This window comes from Lytechinus pictus, chromosome 15, assembly GCF_037042905.1.
Source record: "Lytechinus pictus isolate F3 Inbred chromosome 15, Lp3.0, whole genome shotgun sequence".
Taxonomy (NCBI): domain Eukaryota; kingdom Metazoa; phylum Echinodermata; class Echinoidea; order Temnopleuroida; family Toxopneustidae; genus Lytechinus; species Lytechinus pictus.
Genome location: NC_087259.1, coordinates 6646487 through 6666596, shown reverse-complemented (window position 1 = coordinate 6666596; position 20110 = coordinate 6646487). Strand labels below are relative to the sequence as shown.

At 36.1% G+C, this 20110-nt stretch overlaps 1 protein-coding gene across 1 annotated transcript; it reads left to right on the top strand.

Annotated features, from left to right (window-relative positions):
* Nucleotides 1-2255: 2255 nt before the first annotated feature.
* On the top strand, nucleotides 2256-10465 carry LOC129278227 (MAM and LDL-receptor class A domain-containing protein 1-like). The gene is made up of 5 exons (XM_064110688.1): nucleotides 2256-2480; nucleotides 5722-5766; nucleotides 6262-6318; nucleotides 9476-9616; nucleotides 10071-10465. The coding sequence occupies exons 1-5, from the start codon at nucleotides 2411-2413 to the stop codon at nucleotides 10325-10327; spliced, it is 570 nt and encodes a 189-aa protein (XP_063966758.1). The 5' UTR covers nucleotides 2256-2410; the 3' UTR covers nucleotides 10328-10465.
* The last annotated feature ends 9645 nt before the right edge of the window (nucleotides 10466-20110 follow it).

Sequence of the window (20110 nt, the reverse complement as noted above, 5' to 3'; positions counted from 1 at the left end):
TGCTCGCAAAGTTGAACCTGCTCGGGAATGAGGATTTTGTGTGTGTGTGTAAGAGTATGCGTCTTTTATATGTGTAATGACAATAAAACTATATTTTTACTTGCGAAATTGCTCTTAAATAATGTCGTACACCCTAAGGAATAGGGGGGGGGGTGCAAGAAAGGTGCAACTTTGCGGGAAAAGGTGCAGAGCGAGTATTCGAGCATAGTTGCACCTTTCACTCGCCACCGCGCCTGCGCAGGCTCGCAGTGGGTGGTCATGGTTGTTGGGGTGCAAGTTTGATCCTCGCGTATAGCATAGGTTCCTGTCATACTTTCATCCTTATCAAAATAATCGCAAAGTTGAACCTGCTTGGCAATGAAATAAATACTTTTTTTTGGTTTGTATGTGTAAGAGTGTGCGTCTTGTATACGTGTAATGACAATCAAACTATATTCTTTCTTGAAATTGCTCCTAAATAATGTATAGAGTTAATAGGGTCTAGGAACAATCTACGTAGAAATCGTACGTGTTGAGGGGTCTTTGAATTAACAAAATAATTGCATAATTCGAATATTATGAACATGTTATGCTTGTCATGACTGTTTTGGGAAAAGTAATTTTAAGAAAAATTGTCTAAGCATGTGTTTTTAGTTTTATATGGGGAATCATGTGTTGGCATTTTAGTAACAGTTTCAATAAGCTTTTTGTGAATCCTTATTTATTGGGAATCAAACAGTGCTGTAAAGGTATGTTACCCCATACACATGATCCGCCATTTCTTTCCTGTTTGTGCCAATTAATTATTGCGGAATTAAAGGTAGAGTTGGAAATCACTGACTCTGATTATGTGCATCGCAGAAGAATTCCGTTACCACCTGAAAGTTTGGCCAAACAGATGAAGCGGATGGCCAGGCACAGTGGCATCCTAATAGGAAAACCGAGGAAAATTAGATCCGTGGCCGTCTTAACAGGTTCACCTTTGAAAGGTGCATGCTGATGTCAGACTGGGAGCACCTTTACGGTGCAACTTTGCATCTTTTTGGAAAGGTACAACTTTGCAACTCTCTTGCAGGTGCAAATAAGTACCTTTGGGGTGCAATTCTGTATTTTATAATGTGCAACTTTGCACCTTTTAGAGAGGTGCAAAGTTGCACCTTTCAAAAATGGTACAAAGTTGTACCTGAAAGGTGCTCCTATCAGTGTGACATCTGGTCTGGTCTGGTGCAAAGTTGAACCTATTTTTCTTAGTGTGTACTACTGCTACTAGTACCAGCACTACCGCAACAACAACAACTATTATTATTTTTTTTATTTATCTTTCGTCCATTATTGGATATCATTATATTCAGAAGAAGAAGAAAATGAAGAAGGAGGAGAAGAAGTAGCCGTATTAGTGGAAGTTGTAGTAGTAGCAGCAGCAGCAGCAGTAGTGGTTGTAAAGTAGTATTAACATGATTAAAATAATATTTCTTTCTCCCATACTACTACGACTACTATGTTTCCTAATTATGATAGCACAGGTGTATGATAATATCCCATAATATGAATGATGACATGCCCGTGTAGCTGCAGGCTTCAAGCTGCATGAACTATACTGGATGGTCCGAATGAAAATACGCCTTATCCTTTGAGAAAATATTATTGTAAATGGTCCCTGTCTGTAATTAATTGGAGTGTTTTCGCAGGGCCCTGGGAACTATTTTTTGAGTAGGGATGGTGAAGCGAATTTGAAAAGCAAAAATAAAAGAAAAAAGGTTTTACCGAAGGTTTTACTACGTAATGAATGTCTGGTTACATTTTTACATTTTCACACATCTTCCAGAATACATGGGGGTGCTGCATAATAGTACACCCAGCACCCCCGCTTCTTAGGGCCTTTTTTTTCCAGAAAAAAAAAAATTAGCTCTCATAAATTTCGGGTTCATTAAGACAAAGGGTAGGCCTATGGGTTCGAACAATAACCCTTTTTATCATCAACTGTCTGGAATTATCTGGCAACCATTAAAGACAGGTGGGAGGGGTGTGAATAATAGGAGGGTTTTCAGGAATAAGTAGTTATTAATATTATGAAGACTAATCAGTCATTTACCTTTTCAATAAGATTCGTTGAAAATGGTAGTCTAATATAGAGTTCTTATAATTTCATGCCGGGACTTGATAATTATCTGAGCATGCGCAAAACTCGAGTCCCCTATTCGTTGAACCTGTATTTGCTGACGATATCCTTCCGCGAAATCGAATAGAACTAATGGTGATGAAAATGTTATGATCTCAAATCTGTGATAAAAATCGAAGTTTGAAGGCAAGTCTTCAGAAAAGTTAAAAGTTCCGTGCATAAGATGATCTGTTGAATGAACAGGAAATTGTGGAAGCTGGTTATTTCAGAAATTTCTTAGAATAGAAGAGTTCAACACAATAAAGAAAAGCCATGAGGAAGGCAATCTTGATCAGCCTTCTACTCGCTGTAAGTGTGCGGAACTCTCTGCAAGAAGGCAATGGTAAGATTTGTTTGATTGTCGATCATCTCAGAAATAATGTAAAATATTCACTAGATCTAGACTGCTTTGATATGTAAGATCAGTCTCGATTGCATTTATTACTTGCGTACAAGACAGACATTTCCTAGCGGGTGGTTGTCCCAGGGGTACATATTCCTTGAGGGTACATGGATGTACACGGGGTAGACGCATCTAGAATTGAGTTCAAACTTCGCGAGTGTCCATACTTCGCGGACGGTCATTATCTCAAAAAGTATTCAATATCTTTAAAATCTGACATCATCAACGTAAAAAGCGACTTAAAATTACCCTTTCGCGTACTTTTCTTTAGGATTAGTTCAGTATTTATAAAAATGTTTATTATTGACAAAAGATCGGAAAAAATTGCCATTGTTAGCGCCCGTTCCGAAGAAATATGAATTTCTCAACAAGCATCAAGATATCTTCATTTTGCAAGCAGTTATAAAAAGATTGTGAGTTAAATGTAGTACTGACCGATTCTATAGCATTTTGCCGTCAATCTGATATAAATATGTCACCTTTTAAGCTTGAGTTTTTGTTTAAATCTCCACAAAACCTTTAGTCCGCGAAGTACGGTCACCGTCACTTTTTCAGAACGGATTTCCAGCACAGCGCGCTTTCGTCGATCGGAATAGAATTTCGAGATCGCGATACCGGCGTAACCCCCGAACTACTTCACAGTTTCGTCAATGATTTTACAGTTTACGATCTTGCCGTCAATTTGGTAGCTATTATCTGATTTGGTTTTCATAAAATGTGAATAATTCGTGAACAAACTTAAGCCTGATGAATATTTTTTAAATGTCCGCGAAGTTTGAACACCCCATCATGCATCACAGCATTTTACTTTACTGATAACTAATAGGTATACCGGGCATGGTGGCTCTGTGGTAGAGCGTCGCCTTATGAACGGATGTCGTGGGTTCGATCACTGACCGAGTAACTTACCAAAGAATAAAAAATGGGACCTTCTGTCTTCATGTAATGCGCTCGATATTTTAGATTGGAGAATAGAAGGGTAGTAATAACATAACATGTTATGCAGGGCCCGCTGTGAGAAAAGTTCCTTAGAGCTCTATATACCCCAGGCGCGGATCCAGCCAGATAAGACACAATGGCCAGTATTCTGAACTCGGGCTTGAATTAAACCTTGGTTTAAAGTTGTGGTTTAACTATGGAGAGAAAATTCGGGTAGAAAAATCCCTGACAGTAGACATTGGGTCTATTAACCCGAATTACACCCACATTTAAATATTAATTTTAGCACAGAGTTAGACCGTGCTTCAGAATACGGGCCAATATCAGTTTAGAGGCCATATTGTCTTTACTCATTATAGTCGGCCTCTCAAAACTATTGTGGCTAATTCGGCTAGATCCGCGCCTGTGCTACCCCGAGTAGATACAGTGCGTCCAACAAAAAGGGAAACCCGTTTTCAGAGATAGATTTCACAATTATTAAATGTGTTTTTTTTTACTATAAATTTGATACTCATGGCAAGAGTGGAATAACCTCTCGAATTTGAAATCAACAGCTAAGCAAATCGTTCACGCATGGCAGATTACAAACAATAAATAATGAGGCTTTTCGGAAAAGATTTGCGCAGAAACTCGCGTGTGAATGTATATCCACTCTAATTTCAGGGATCAGTGAGAGAATTTTAAAAAGATTACAAAATATGCTACTGAGCCAATCGTCAAATAAGCACGGTTGTCGTATCTCGAACCAATCTTGTCCCATTTTTCTGCGCAACCTGGTTTTGACATTAACATTTTAAAACTCGTCTCGCTTATTAATGCGTGAAGTGTTTGTCTCATGCAAGGTATCAAAAAAGAGGAATAATTGAATTATATGACTATGTAAATGAAATGACATAGCTTCTTTGCCATTGAAGAAAAAGACATGGAAATTCCGGTTTCCTTATGTTTTTGGACGCACTGTATATATGAAGAGTTAACATGCAAAAAGGGACTAAATCTATTTTTTATCATTTGCCATTTTCTTGCATGTTTAAATCAACATTTATCATGTGCCTCAAACTGACTACAGTCCAACTCCCAAAATTTGTAAGAAGCTTATTAAGAATAGACGTGAAAATTGCGTTTTTATGCAAAAGGGTGCTCCTTTGTTCACTATTCATAAATCCATTTTTTTTTCACCTAAATCAATGTTTTCATTCAGGATATTTTGTTCCTGTGTTTACAAATGAAAAATATACGTCATAAAAATGACAGTTAAAGATGCTCCATGTTTCTTCTATTTTATATGAATTTTTATATACTTCTGGATTTAGTCCCTTTTTGCATGAAAAGTCCAGAAGGGTTATATATCTACACAAGGTTTAACATCAATATATTGGTACTTCTCTCTTCCCCTAACCTTATAATTGTCATGAAATGGTTTACTGGCCTGTTTACTACCTGTAATTACAAGTTTTGCCCGACATAGCAAAAACTTGAAATTAGTTTTCATGCAAAAGGGACTAAATCCATAACAATGATAAATATTAAAGAATCATATAAAATCAGAGACATATATATGATTTTCTTAATTGTGATTTTTGTTATATTGATCACTCTTGAATCTAAAATCTTCCTGAAAGGAAACATATTGAATAATGAAGAATGAACAAAAGTGGATTTAGTCCCTGTTACATGCATACATGCAAACTCTTCATATATATATATATATATATATATATATATATATATATATATATATATATATATATATGTTTATATATATATATATGTTTATATATATATATATATATATATATATATATATATATATATATATATATATGTTAATGTGTGTGTGTGTGAGGGTGTGCGTGTATATATATATATATATATATGTCCCGGCAGAGACATTTTTTCGGCATCACCAATTTTTCCAAAGGGTAGATAGCTCTGGGGAACCTTGATTTAAGCTACGCCTACCATTGTTCTCTTCATCCATTTCTTTCACACAATATTTAAATAAAAAGAGTTGCCAAAGCTGTAGTACATGTATAACTTCACACACATATATATATATATATATATATATATGTATAATCACAATAATAATATGTCCATTTATATAGAGCAGTTACTGTGTGCATATACTCAGTTGCGCTTTGATACTTGGTATCATATTATTCTTATAGAGGCATGTTTGATATTGTTATTAACTCCGAGTATTAAGTCATCAATTTGTGTTGTTTTGTTCAACATTCAGATGCTAACAATGATGAATGGTTCACGCATATGCCGCACTCGTCTCGTAAGTATATGATCATCATTTATTGAATATGTTGAATAATATACAAACGTCTAGAAAAGTTAAAATAGTCATAAACAATATAGACTGTAATTTTATTTTTCTACACTGTAGAAAATATAATAACGAAGATAGTAAATATTTTTTGTTGTTGAAAATACAAGTATTTTTTTTTTAATCAAAAGGGCATTTTATTGACTGCTAGTATATTACAGAAAAGATGAAATAGAAAGAAACAATTAAAGAGATTGATGGTTATCATGATTTCTAGGCAAAGATCGGGGGGGGGGGGGGCAACGGGCGCAAGACGTAAAATTTCTACCCTCCTCTACTAAAAAATAAAAACTCAAAATTTCTTTCATTTCATTTGGGAGTAATATTTATGTTCTGCTTCTTAAATTAAGAAGCAGAACATGATTAAATATTTTTTTTTTTAATCGCAAATTTAAGATTTTCTTCAGTAGTTTCTACGTAAACTTTCGGTAAATTATTTTTCAGCAAGTGGTACAACTGACAACGAGACAACCGTCCGGACATCACCTAAAATGGATCAAGGTAAAAAAAAAAAAAAAAAGGTTTTCACTAAAAAAATTGAGGTCTTTTTTATTCCGAGGAATTAGAAAAGCCCCCCAAAACAAGTTTTCACTACAAAACGAACATTATTTGAGTAACATTTTACATAATACCTTGGGGGTGCATTGATGCCTATGGAGAATAATACACACAAGGACATTTTTTGTGGTGCTTCAGCACCCTCGCTTCCCAGAGCCATATGAGACTGCCTTGCCAGCACCAGGACATTCGATATGACTTAGATTTAGGGAGCGAGAAACAACATTTTCCAAGCAAATTCAAATTCAAATTCAAAATTCAAAATTCATTTATTTCACTTCCATCAAACAAAAACAAATTGTATACCATATATAAAACATAAATATTTGTATCCGTTGCAAACAAAATTAATCATACATTTGTAGTGAAAAAAAAAAAAAAAAAACACTTAGACGATTTGGGCAACACATTGTAGGTTTTAAATATATATACTATTTTTCAATAGAAATTAAATTTAGATGGAAATGGAGGGACCCACTAAAAAGCAATGCTTGTACAATGTGGGCCCCTCAAGCAACCCGTCTCCTACTCCATCGCGAATATCTAACTACTGTTGCCGTAAATAATTGAGGTTTAAACTATAAATTTGTTTATTTTGGTTTAAAAATCCTTATGATAGTAATATGACCATTTATATAGCGCTGTTACTATGTGCATATACTCAACTGCGCATTGATGCGTGGTTATCATATTTTTGCCCCGGTCGTAGCTCAGCCGCCATATCGGCGCTAAAGTGTCAATGAATAAATCCTTCTGGGTACCCATTCACCTCACCTTGGTCGAGTACAGCACAATGTGGATAAATTTCTCGCTGAAGGAAAACGCGCCATGGCTGTGATTCGAACCCAGGTCCCTCTGACTGAAAGACGAGAGTCGTAACCACTAGACCACGACACCCCACCATACCGATAGGTCTACCTTATCAAGAGGCAAAATGACAAGCCCTTGCGAGCATGTTAAAAGTATAGTGGTTTCAAAATACATTCCCAAGCAATTTGAATATGTGATATTTTCGCTCGGTCGCTACGCGAACGCGCATCGTAATTTTGTTTCAGCCAGGATAGGAGGGAGACTGATATTAGAGACATTTTACTCCCAGCTAATTAGTCACCATAGTCTCTAAAATACCCCTTTCTGTCGAAAAAAGGTAATTTTCTCGCATCGTCATTGAAAATGCCCCCCTGATATTGCAGACATTCCCAGCTATACTGAGTCAGTATAGTCATACCCCAAGGTGCCCACAATGGCAATTTTGTCTAGAACCGCCCCTGAAGGTAAACTTCACAGGTGATACCATGGTGATAAACCTGTAGTACTGGCTACCGTCTCGAGTGATTTAGGCCTTATCTACATGTACATGTCCTGTGATCCAGAATCTTAGGCAACTGTACGCACATTCGCATTCGCTTCAATCGGTTTACCATGCAGCTCAGAGGTCTGCAAGCAGTTCGTTGACTTCTCGAATGGTCTAATGTCGGTGACACGACATTTGCTCCTGTGACCTATTGATATTTCAGAGGGCATCTGGTTAGATAGAGTAAGGTTTTAATAGAATTTTTGGTTCAGATCGAAAAGTTAAAAGATAATGATTAGTGTTTATTTAATTTTGGAAGTTAGATTTTGTGCTTGGCATAACATGCATATTTTCCATCGGATGAATTGTCGCCGGAGTAGATGTCATGGAACCCTATTGCCACACGGGCTTAACCTAGATGGTCTACTATCAAATTTGGGTTAATTTCAGTTTAGTACACATCAGTGGCGTACCTAGGATTTTCCACAGGGGGGGGGCAAAACCGTCCGCCAAAAAAATTAACAAGCAAAAAAAAAAAAAAAAAAAGGTCTTCAATCACAAATGAGGGATTTCGTACCAGAAAAAAATTTGACAAGGAAAAAAAAAAAAAAAAAAAAAAAGGTCTTCAATCACAAATGAAGGATTTCGTACCAGAAAAAAATTTGACAAGCAAAAAAAAAAAAAAAAAAAGAAAAAAGCTTCAAGCTCGTCAGGGGGGCCAATAAAGGTCTTCAACTTGTCAGGGGCCGTGGCAAAAAAGGTCTTTCAAGCTCGTCAGGGGGGGGCAGGGATACGTCCTTTGCATGGGTTGTGGCTCGTCAGGGGGGGGGGGGGCAGACTGCCCCCTCTGCCCCCCCCCCGTAGGTACGCTAGTGATACACATTATACAACATAGGTCTAATGCCACCTTAGTCTACTTTTAAGGGTTTAATCGCTAACCTTCGTGTGAAGGGGCCCTGGTCGTAATGTTTAGATGAAATCTTTATGTATCCAATTCTAACTCGTCTGGCAAAATGCAAATAATCTTAGACCAAGGTGGCATTAGACCTATGTTGTATGATGTGTACTAAATAGCCCTGGGACGCGGTGGAGGGGGTGGTGAAGCACATTATACAACATAGGTCCAATGCCACCTGAGTCTGTTTTAGTCTAACGATGGTGGACGTCATTTGATTTTTCCATTGCTCATCCCGCATAGTTGCAGGACTGGCTTAATATAAAATTCTTATTTTATGGGAAGTATTTATTCTGTTATTTTAATACGTGGCGGCCTTGCGCCTAAAACACGTAAGAAATTTAGCATTACTCTAATTATTTCAAGTAAACACTTTTCAATATTTACAACACACCCTCACACACAAAGACAAGGACGATTGAATTAAATGCTGCCAGAGTATCCTTTGCTGTGCGAATATGTATTTGAACATTTAACGATAGATAAAGTTCTAATCATCAAGGTCAACATGGTAGCATTATTGATCCAAACTTGGGGAAAACTGCTGCACGCTAAAATGTATGACTGGAAGGTTGCGTAAAATTTAAGTACAAACATGACAAACGCGTGACTTGCATACGCTCTTACTATTGGCTTTACCATTGCACCCGTGTTATGACGCATCATCATAAAATTGCCATTTGTATAATTTTTACAATAAAACCTTTATTATTTTTTTACTTTTAATGATTATTTTTATTATTATTATTACTTTTATTTATATTTTTATTATTATGGTGACTAAATATTATTATTATTATTAGTTTTATTATTAATACTATTATTATTAATATTATTATTATTCCGTACAGCTTCCAGCCAATTTGACTGTAACTTCGATTCAGGATTCTGTGGATGGACTCAAGATAGCACAGATTATTTTGATTGGATCTTGCACTCTGGTCCTACTTCTTCTACCAATACAGGACCAAGCTCAGATCACACGACCGGAAGTAAGTGACGTATCCCATCTATGAATATTCATGAGTAGTTTGCATGAAAGTGCGGTCACGTGGTGAATCATAATATCACTAATACCTAATATTATCCACCTTATTTAAACCTATTAAAGTATGCTTTGTAATGATTTTACAAATATGCCTGCGTGCAACATGATTTCGTCAATTTCATTACAAGTTTGTAGGTGCGTGGGTGTGTATTAATGTGAGGGTGTGTGTATCTTTTTAATTCTTTTTGGTGAACATTTTTTTTAGAAACTAACGTATAGGCCTATGATAGGTGTATTATTAGATAACTTAATTATATAGTTACCAAAGGCATTGATATATGTTTGAAGAAAATATATGTTTAAAAAATTCATTTTTTTTTTTTTTTTTTTTTGGGGGGGGGGGGGAGAATGCCTATGAGGAAAAGCGTCAATTAATGACTATGAACAATTTTATACAGGTGGACTGTATGCATACATCGAGACATCAAGTCCCAGAGTTCAGGGGCAGAACGCACGTCTGACAAGCCCCTATAACCAGGTAGTGGCCGGCGGAACGAAGTGTCTTCGATTCTATTACCACATGTACGGGGCGACCATGGGCATTTTCAATATCTACGTGTCGAAGGTCGGGGACCCCCTGGGTAGCCCCATTTTTCAGATGTATGGGAATCGGGGAAACTATTGGATTATTGGACAGGTGAGATTTTTTGTTTGACTTGTTTTATTGTTTTGTCTTCGCCTATTCGGACGTGTGTTTTTCCTTTTATTATGCTCATTCTTCATCATGTTGGACATGCTTGTAAACTGAGAACACGAGCATTGTTATTAGTATCAGAGATATACTCCCCCCCCCAAAAAAAAAAACCGCACACGCACCCACACTCACACTCACCCTCTCGCCGACACACACAGTCACAAAGTATAGGTAATATCATCAATGTTGTGATATTGATAAAGAGGCTTGTCGGGTAAAGAGTGCCCGAACAAAATAAAAATGAAAATATCACTTCTCCCCCGCCCTCTCTCCCCCCCTCTCTCTCTCTCTCTCTATCTTTCATTATTATCTTGTAAAATGATATGGTCTGGCAAATTCAGGATATAATCCTGTACCGGCCACACAGAAACATTGTTGGCCCTAACAGAGCACTAACAGCACTGTCAGCGAGATGATGTTAGCCCAATCACTAGCTAGTGCTGTTCGACTAAAATTACAAGGTCACAGCGCTAATTTTGAACTATTCACGAACAGTGCCAATGGCACCGATAGCGACAACGCGGACCCAGTTTCTTCCAAAAGGGGGGCACATTTTCCCGAGAAAAAGTTTGACAAGCATAAATAAAGGTTTACATCTAAGGTATCATTGTCCCAATAAAAATTGACGAGAAAAAGGTCTTTAATTGCTTCGAGGGGGGCACACTTGGGTAAAAATGGCTGGCATGTTTACATTAAACATTTTGATTATTGCTTTGGATCCGCCAGAGCTTTAGCCCCCAATTTTCTTTAATTCCAGTTGTTTTTGCGAATGGGTCCTTTCCTTTTTTCACCTAAAAAGAACTCACTCATAACTTTAGCATATTGACTTATATGAATATCCTTACTTGAGTTTTTTAATTCTTGGTCATTCCCATATATTTGAAATGGAGAAGAAAAATATTTCATGCTGAGTTTGTGGTTTTTATTTGCATTTCAAATATATACCAAATGAGTGCTACTTTTCACACTGATGTTTTTGCCCTCATGGGTTTTTTCCTTAAAAACATTTTAGGATCTGATTTGACTATTTCATTTTAGTCCATGAAACTGCATTTAATCAATCAATTCATTTTATATCACTAAAAATCAACCTCGAGGAGAAACTCGGTTTTCCTTTTAGTCTTCAATTTTCTGCTATATGACATTCAAAGAGCACGACAGCTTGATATTTTATTTCATTTTTGTCAGCCTTGCTCGGCCAATTTTCATTGTTTAATCCAAAACTAAACCAAGATAGAAGTATCATTATTTATAACATAAGTGATGGTTTCGATTTAAAATGACTGGGTTTTCTTGGAAATTGTATGTAATTTGCTTTGAATTATTGCTCTATGGTCTTCACAATATTTTACTGCATTTCATACTCCTTTACTATTTTGCTCACATGCATTCTCAGGTTAAATTGAAGATACTGTCGCCATAGTATGCAAAAGTAGTTATCTCATTTTGTTGACCTTCTGAATATTTTCAATGATTGTTATGCAATTCTTTTAATTACCTCATTGTAATGACTTGTTATCTCTTTATACTTTGGTGGTTGCAAATAGCCAATGATTATAGAAGCAAATCGTTTATGTTTGCTTGGTTACTTTTTGTGATATTCGAATATCACCTTACTTTAATTAATTCTGTAATTGACTTGTTTTACATTCTTGTACATCATTTGCCACTCTATAATTTGCTCAGCCAGTGCGTTTTATCAATAGTAAGCAATGCATCTTTTTCTACTTTTATACATAACAGGAATCCTCACTCTATTTTCTACAGTTATCTCGTAATTCCTTATGGATGAACATAATATTGATTTAAATGATAATGGCCACTTCCAGCGTTACTTAAACCTGGAAATGCCAGAACTCCAATTTGATTTCCATCCTGAAGATCGTTCTATACACTCCATATGTACCAAATACTTCTCTGAGTACGATACTGTTGTAAATTCCCGCAATTCAAAAAATAAACTCTTTCTCCTCCATCATAATATAAGAAGCATTAATAAAAAGATCGACCAATTTCAGACATTCATTGAGCAACTTTGTTATGGATATTACGTTATCGGATTTTCTGAAACGTGGTTGAATGACCAGCAGCGATCCTTCGTAACCATTGACGGCTTTACTTTTTATACAAACAATCGGGAACACAAAAGAGGAGGCGGGGTTGGGTTTTATGTATCAAATAACTTGAAAGTCAATGAACTTACCGAGCTTTATGTGATGTCTGAGGTTATTGAATGCATATTTATCCAAATAGAATTACCTGATAAAAAACAAATAGTTGTTGGAGAAATATACAGACCCCCTAAAGGTAGTGTCCATGATTTTTTACACTGTGCTCAAAGTCTTTTGTCAATGCATGTTTTGAATAATAAAAAGGTTTTTATAATGGGAGATTTTAATTTGAACTTGTTAGATCGTAATACCCCCTGTAATCAAGAATTTATAGATATGATGTTATCCAACTTTTTCATTCCATTAGTAACAAAACCCACACGGATTACAGATACGTCATCAACCTTAATTGATAATATTTTTGTTAACGATTTTTCCCATATATCATCTGGCATCTTGGTATCGGATATATCCGACCATTTCCCAATATTTGTTGAAATTGTGTTTGATAGAGTCTCTAAAGATAACAATATTAAACATACATTTCGTGACTTATCGGATGACAATATTATTAGACTTCGAGAGAGACTGGAATTGGTTGACTGGAGTGAAATATACAATATTCACGACGTTAATGTTTGTTTTGACAAGTTTATGGACATATTTATGTCGATTTATCAAGAAACTATACCGCTAAGAAAATTTTCCCGATCTAATTATAAAAAAATACCAAGACTTCCGTGGGTTTCTAAATCGCTCCTGAAGTCAATAAATCGTAAAAACAATTTATATTGTAAATACAAAAAGAATCCTGAAAATAGTCATTTAAAACGTAAATATGTTCGTTATCGGAACGTTCTTACATCCCTGTTACGTTTAGCTAAAAAACAGTATTTTGCTAATCAATTTAATAAGTATAAAAATGATGCATCGAGTACATGGAAGGTGATAAATAATGTTTTACAAACAAAGAAATCGAAGGAATTCACTAAAGAAATTATAAATAATAATGTAACGGTTGTTAATCCTGCAGATATGGCTGACGTGTTTAACAACTATTTTGTTGATATTGGTGCGACTCTTTGCCATAATATTCCTGAACCTGACAAAAGATTCCAATACTTTCTAAAAAATCCCAACCCTAAAACCATTTTCCTTACTCCGATCACTGAATTTGAAATTAAAAATATTGTAAATAATTTAAAACCTAAGAAAAGTCCTGGATGCGACGAACTTACGAATTGTGTCATAAAACGTGTCATTAATGAAATTTTAACTCCCTTGACTTTTATATTCAACCAATCTTTGGTAACTGGTCTGGTTCCTCAAAATATGAAAGTAGCCAAGGTTGTTCCAGTGTTTAAAAAAGGCGATAGACGGATTGTCAGCAACTATCGTCCAATTTCACTCCTTACTTCCCTGTCTAAAATTCTAGAAAGATTAATCTATTCTCGTTTGACAAATTTCTTATCTGATAATCATATTTTATGCGACTCCCAATTCGGTTTTAGAAAAAAACATTCCACTGTACACGCCTTACTTTCTTTTATTCACAAAGTGGCAAATGCTATTGATAATTCTTTGCACACAGTTGGTGTATTCCTGGACCTTTCCAAGGCCTTTGACACGATTAATCATGATATTTTGCTTTACAAGTTATCACATTATGGTGTGCGTGGAAAGGCCTTGGAATGGTTCACGAGTTACCTAACTAACAGAAAACAATTTGTTTCAATAGAAGACCATAAATCTCAAATGAAAACTATTTCTTGCGGTGTACCGCAAGGATCACTCCTAGGCCCACTGCTTTTCTTGTTGTATATTAATGATTTTAATAATTCATCGAATGACCTATCATTTATTCTTTTCGCGGATGACTCGAACCTTTTTTTGTCACACCGTAGCCCTAATTTACTACTTACCATTTTGAATAGGGAATTGCGGTCTGTTCAGACATGGATTCAAGCAAATAAGTTGTCACTCAATGTAAACAAAACAAATTTTATGCTTTTCAGTAACTCTGTGAATTCTTTGCCGGACCATGTAATTATAAACAATGTTAATTTGCAACAAGTTAATTCCACCAAATTTCTTGGTCTTTACATTGATCATGAATTATCATGGAAATGTCAAATTGATTATATATGTAAGTTATCTTCTCGTAACACTGGCATTTTGAATAAACTTAAATATTTTTTTCCTGATCACATTTTAAAAACATTATATTCTACACTTGTTTTATCCCATATGAATTATGGAATATTGGCCTGGGGTAATTGCAATACAACCTTAATTAATAAAATATTCACGATACAAAAACGAGCAATTAGGGTGGTTAATCAAGTTGGTTTTTATTCCCACACAAACCCATTATTTTTCCAAAATAAAGTACTCAAAATTTCTGATATATATGCATTTAAAGTTGGTATATTTATGTTTCAGCTTTCAAGAGGTGAATTGCCTGATATATTTGTTTCTATGTTTCAAAGGAACAATCTAATCCACACATATCCCACCCGGCTAAGTGACTCCTATCACCTTCCGCGTACTCGCACTCTCCTTGCTCAAAGAACTATCGCATTTGAAGGGCCCAGGTTTTGGAACGATCTTCCCGATGATATGGTACATAGTGCCTCACTTAATATATTCAAACGTAAATTGAAAGCGATGCTTATCAATTCTTATAATTTCCCTTTGTAAACTTTTATATTCATGCACTTTGTTAATACGCTCTGGCCGAGTAATGAGTAATAAATAATTGTCATAGAGTGGCGGACTCTTTTATTTATTTATTTTTTTATTTTTTGTATTCCTTACACAATCGTCACATTTTTGGCATTCCTTTGTTATAATCAATTTACTTACCTGTCCTCTCCTCATTAAGACCGATTTTTTTCTGGATCCTGCAGACTTAACAAGCCTTGCTTTTTTATGCAGGTTCCCTCATATTTCACTCTTTTAAATTGTCTTTAATTCCAAATCGCTATTTTGTTTAATTTGAATTAATTGTTATGCCTTGTCTGATTTGTATTCTCATAAGTTTTCTTATATTGTTTCATAATTTTGTTTGTACTTGTGAAATATGTGAAATAAAATAAAATAAAATCAAATCAAATACATTGAGAGAAAACATAATTGAATGAGATGAGAATACTTCAATTTCAATCAATAACATAACTTTTCAATGGAAAATACTGAAAAAAGATGAATATATGAACTAAATGAAACTAGTGAACACTACATTATTTTTGAAAACATGCCACCATGAATATCCTTGAATTGTCGCCCCTGTGATTGGTGGGGATTTTTTTACCTGATTGCTAAGAAAGCATGAATGCTTTTAAGCAAGCAACCAGAGGACCGACGGCTTAAGGTCCTCTCCGAAGGACCTGGTAATGAGTAATGATGCCTTACCAAAGGGCACTAGCGCACCAAGTGGGAATCGAACCCGGGTCACCGGAATACGAATCCCCCGCTCTACCGACTGAGCTATTACACAGCCAAGTCCCAAGTTTTACCTTAATTACCTTGCTTTCCTCCATTTAGTATACCAATGATATGTACACGTTGTGATTATGTTTGTTATTGCAAAACCAATAAGTCATCAATAGAAAAGGTATCATACCTAATTCCCCTTTTTCCTGATTTTACCGTGAACTGGTAAATTTATATGTCAACATTACATGTACAGGCCTTTGTGAAACTTGTCAATGGTCATGATGATTAAAAAAAAATGCTCCAGGCTGAAGATATTTATACTTAAATAAATAGAGTAAGCAAAATGCTGAAAATTTGATCAAAATCGGATAACAAATAACAAAATTATTGAATTTTAAAAATTTGCATTATTCTGGTTGAACTGTTTTAGGCATGTCTTCATGAGGTGGGCTGATGATGTCATGTTCCCATTTGTTCTTTTGTATTTTAATTTATGAAATGAGGTTTATATTTGTTTATAGCAAGAACTAAGACAATTGGATTGCCAACTGCATTATTTATTTATTGCTGCAAGTTATTTCATCAAAGTGGAGACGCATCATTTTTACATGTATGACTAATGAAAGTCATTACGGTACACCTTAGGTGTAGATTTTACATAAACACTAACATCCAGTAAGCCTACGGTTCACTAGCGTACCTAAGGGGGGGGGCAAACTGCCCCCCCCCCCCGACGAATCACGCTGATGCAGGGTTGTACCCCTGCCCCCCTCCCCTGACGAGTCATAACTGATCCAGGGGACGTGCCCCCCCCCCCCCCTTTGAGAAGCAAAATTAATAATTTGTAATGTAAAAATGCAATGAAAACACACTTTACCCCCTAGCTTGAAGACCTTTTTTTTTTTTTTGCTTGTCATTTTTTTTTTACTGGACAGGTACGAAACCCATTATTTGTGGTTGAAGACCTTTTTTTTTGCTTGTCAAATTTTTTCGCGGACGGAATATCCTCCAAAAAATTTGCCACCCTTTCGGAAAATCCTTGGGGACTCAGAGGCCTAATTCATTTCCCATAGACTTGTGTGTTAAAGTGGCACTTAAAAAGAATTCATTAAAAAATAAGGGGGGAATTCGGGGGTTGAATGTTTACTACCAGTGGATAGGATAAATCTCTGAGGGTATTACCTCGACCGGCTCATTTAAAAAATAAATCAACATTTATGAAGACTACACCTGACGGGATCAAATTCTTTCAAAGCTATTGAAAATGAACAAAAGCTGTGGCAAAAAAAGTCAATCCTGACTGGTTGCCAACCAAGGAAAGAAGACCAAGAAGAAGAAGAATTAATCACTCGAGAGAGTAAAATGACCCCTAATTCTTCCGCCAGTAAGAATATAGTTCCATTGTGGTGATATATCTTTCCAATTTGGAAAAAAAAAGTAAGTTCGGTAGGTACCCTCCCTAGAATCAGTGCTAGATTGTCAGTCATATTCATTCATTTTTGTCAATCAGCAATATCAAATAAAAAAAAAGAACAATGGGTTGGAACGAATGAATATCTTCTGCCTGCCACTTGTGATTAGGCCCGTGCAACCTCTGTACACCGCTGCTACGGTTAAAATGCCATCATGCTGCACTGAATAACACCTGTAGTACATTATACAAATATTGCACGTATTAAAGCGCGTGCACGCAGGGCCAAATAATGAACGATGTGCGAGAAGAGCCAATGGATATACCGCACCGAGGTCCGCATGACCGAGTGCGGTATATCCATTTGGCGTGTCGAGCACTTATAAGTCCTCTGTGCACAAGAATGCGTGCATTGTTTGTTTTATACAACCCCCATCCCTCTCCCATGTTACTGAGTTCCTACGAATGATATATATTTGATCTAAATTCTAGATAATTCTAAATAATTCCAGAACTCGCACTATCCTGCACTCTGACGTCAGAGTATAGGATAGTGCATTTGGTATGACGTTAGAGTGCAGGATAGTTCATTTTGGATGCAATAGTGCAATTCGCTGAATTTCATGTGATCCGATTTGGACCAATCAGATTACAGAACATTCTTGGGAGTTGTATAATATACACAAAGGTAGCACAAGAGCTAGAATTACTGTAAACAGCTTCATTGTGACTTTGAATGCCAAGTTGGTTTGAGAATAGAACAATACAAATAACAAGATCAGGCATGATTGAACGCAATAACTGTACAGCGTAAGTTGTATGTGTATTATGGCTTCATGCAAAGTGTACAACAGTGCATAGCCATAGGCAAAGTAAGAAAAGTTCACACCAAATATGAAAAGATTACAAACCAATACAGTTCCGAATTTGTCTAGTAGCTTCCAGAATACAATACAAACGTGAACTATGAACCCAACCTAATAAACACAAAGCAAAATAAGAGATCGAGCGGTGCAGTGTGGGCGAGCCGCCACTGGTGCACACAAACTAAACATAACAAAATTCACTTCTAGTTCTAATCACTTGAGTATTAGTCTTATGTAAATACGGCAATTTTTAAGTTACGTGCTATTAATGTACATTACTTCTTTGTCTGAATTATCACAACCATTGGTGCTTAAATATCTGCGATCATGTACAATCCTGTAAATATCTGTTTTTCATGTTTGAATTCAGGGGAATTAAATTTTATATCCTACTATATTTATTCGGTGCATGTAATTCAGCCCTTGCTGGTAAAACACCTCTTTTGTATTGTAATAAAGAGAGTATTCACATTATTTGTGGAACAGCACTTCCCAAAAGAACATCAGCTCCACAAGGTCTGCAACAGAAACACGCTGAAAGTCAGCTATAGCTGCATGGACAACATGGCCACAGCAATAAAAGCTCACAACAACAAGATTACAGACACTAGCAAAGACAAAACCAAGGACTCTTGCAACTGCAGAAAGAAAGAAGACTGTCCGATCCCTGGAAAATGCATGGCCACCAATATCATCTATGAAGCCGAGGTAGTGACATCTAGGGACAGGAAAGTGTACATCGGGCTCACATCAACTCCATTCAAGACAAGGTACGCTAACCACAAAGCAAGCATCACCAATCGGGGGAAACGGCACCAAACTAAGCTCAGCGAGTACATATGGAGACTGAATGATGAAGGAACGCCCTATTCAGTCAAATGGAGAATCGTAAGACATTCGCAGCCCTACTCACCCAAAACAAAGAGATGCAACCTGTGTCTGTGGGAGAAGTACCACATAATCACGGCCAAGAAAGCAGCAATGATAAACTCAAGAACAGAACTCATTTCAACTTGTAAACACAAGAATAAATTTTTACTTTCAGGTTATGGTTAACCATAGAACACCCCCCCCTTATGTGTCAAACCCACTCCACCCCAACATTACCCCAATTCTCCTTACTCAGTTTAAAGAATAGCTATTATTACCTGTTCACTGTAGTCATTTATCCCCCTTACATTGTGTTTTTTGTTTGTTTGCTTGACTGCACTAGAGTTATTGTTCTCTTTAACTGTACTTTAGTTCAACATTAAATTTGATTTAGTTGCTGATGAACCCTCAGGGGGAAACAGTCTGTACAACTAAAATCTAAGCAACTCGCTCCACCCTATTACTATACTACATGAAACTCCTATATGTACATGTAGTTGAGCACTTTTCAGTAACTGCAGTTTCGTATAGTCATTATATATATATAAATATATATATATATATATATATATATATATATATATATATATATATATATATATATATACAATTGATGTTGTGTATTGTATCTCTTTGGTCGTGTGTGACAGATGCTTTGTATATTATCGACTTGGTCAGGCAATTTCCCCTTAGAGGGCAGTCTTCCATCACTCGGCAGTCGCTTGTTTTTTTTCCGGAGGGTTCTCTTTTTCATCAGAAAAGTCATCAGAAAATCAAAAGAAAATCTGTCACACACGGCCAAAGAGATGCAATCACCAAAGTGTACTTTGGCCTAGCAGGGGGAACTTTTAAAGAAAGATTCAGAAATCACACAAAATCTTTCCGAAACGAGAAATATAAAAAACGAAACAGAACTATCTAAATACATATGGGATCTACAAAAGAAAGGGGAACAATATAATCTAAAATGGGCAATAAGGAAAAAATCCAACTTGGCAATGCGGGGAAGTGGAATCTGCAACCTATGCTTAGACGAAAAACTCTTAAT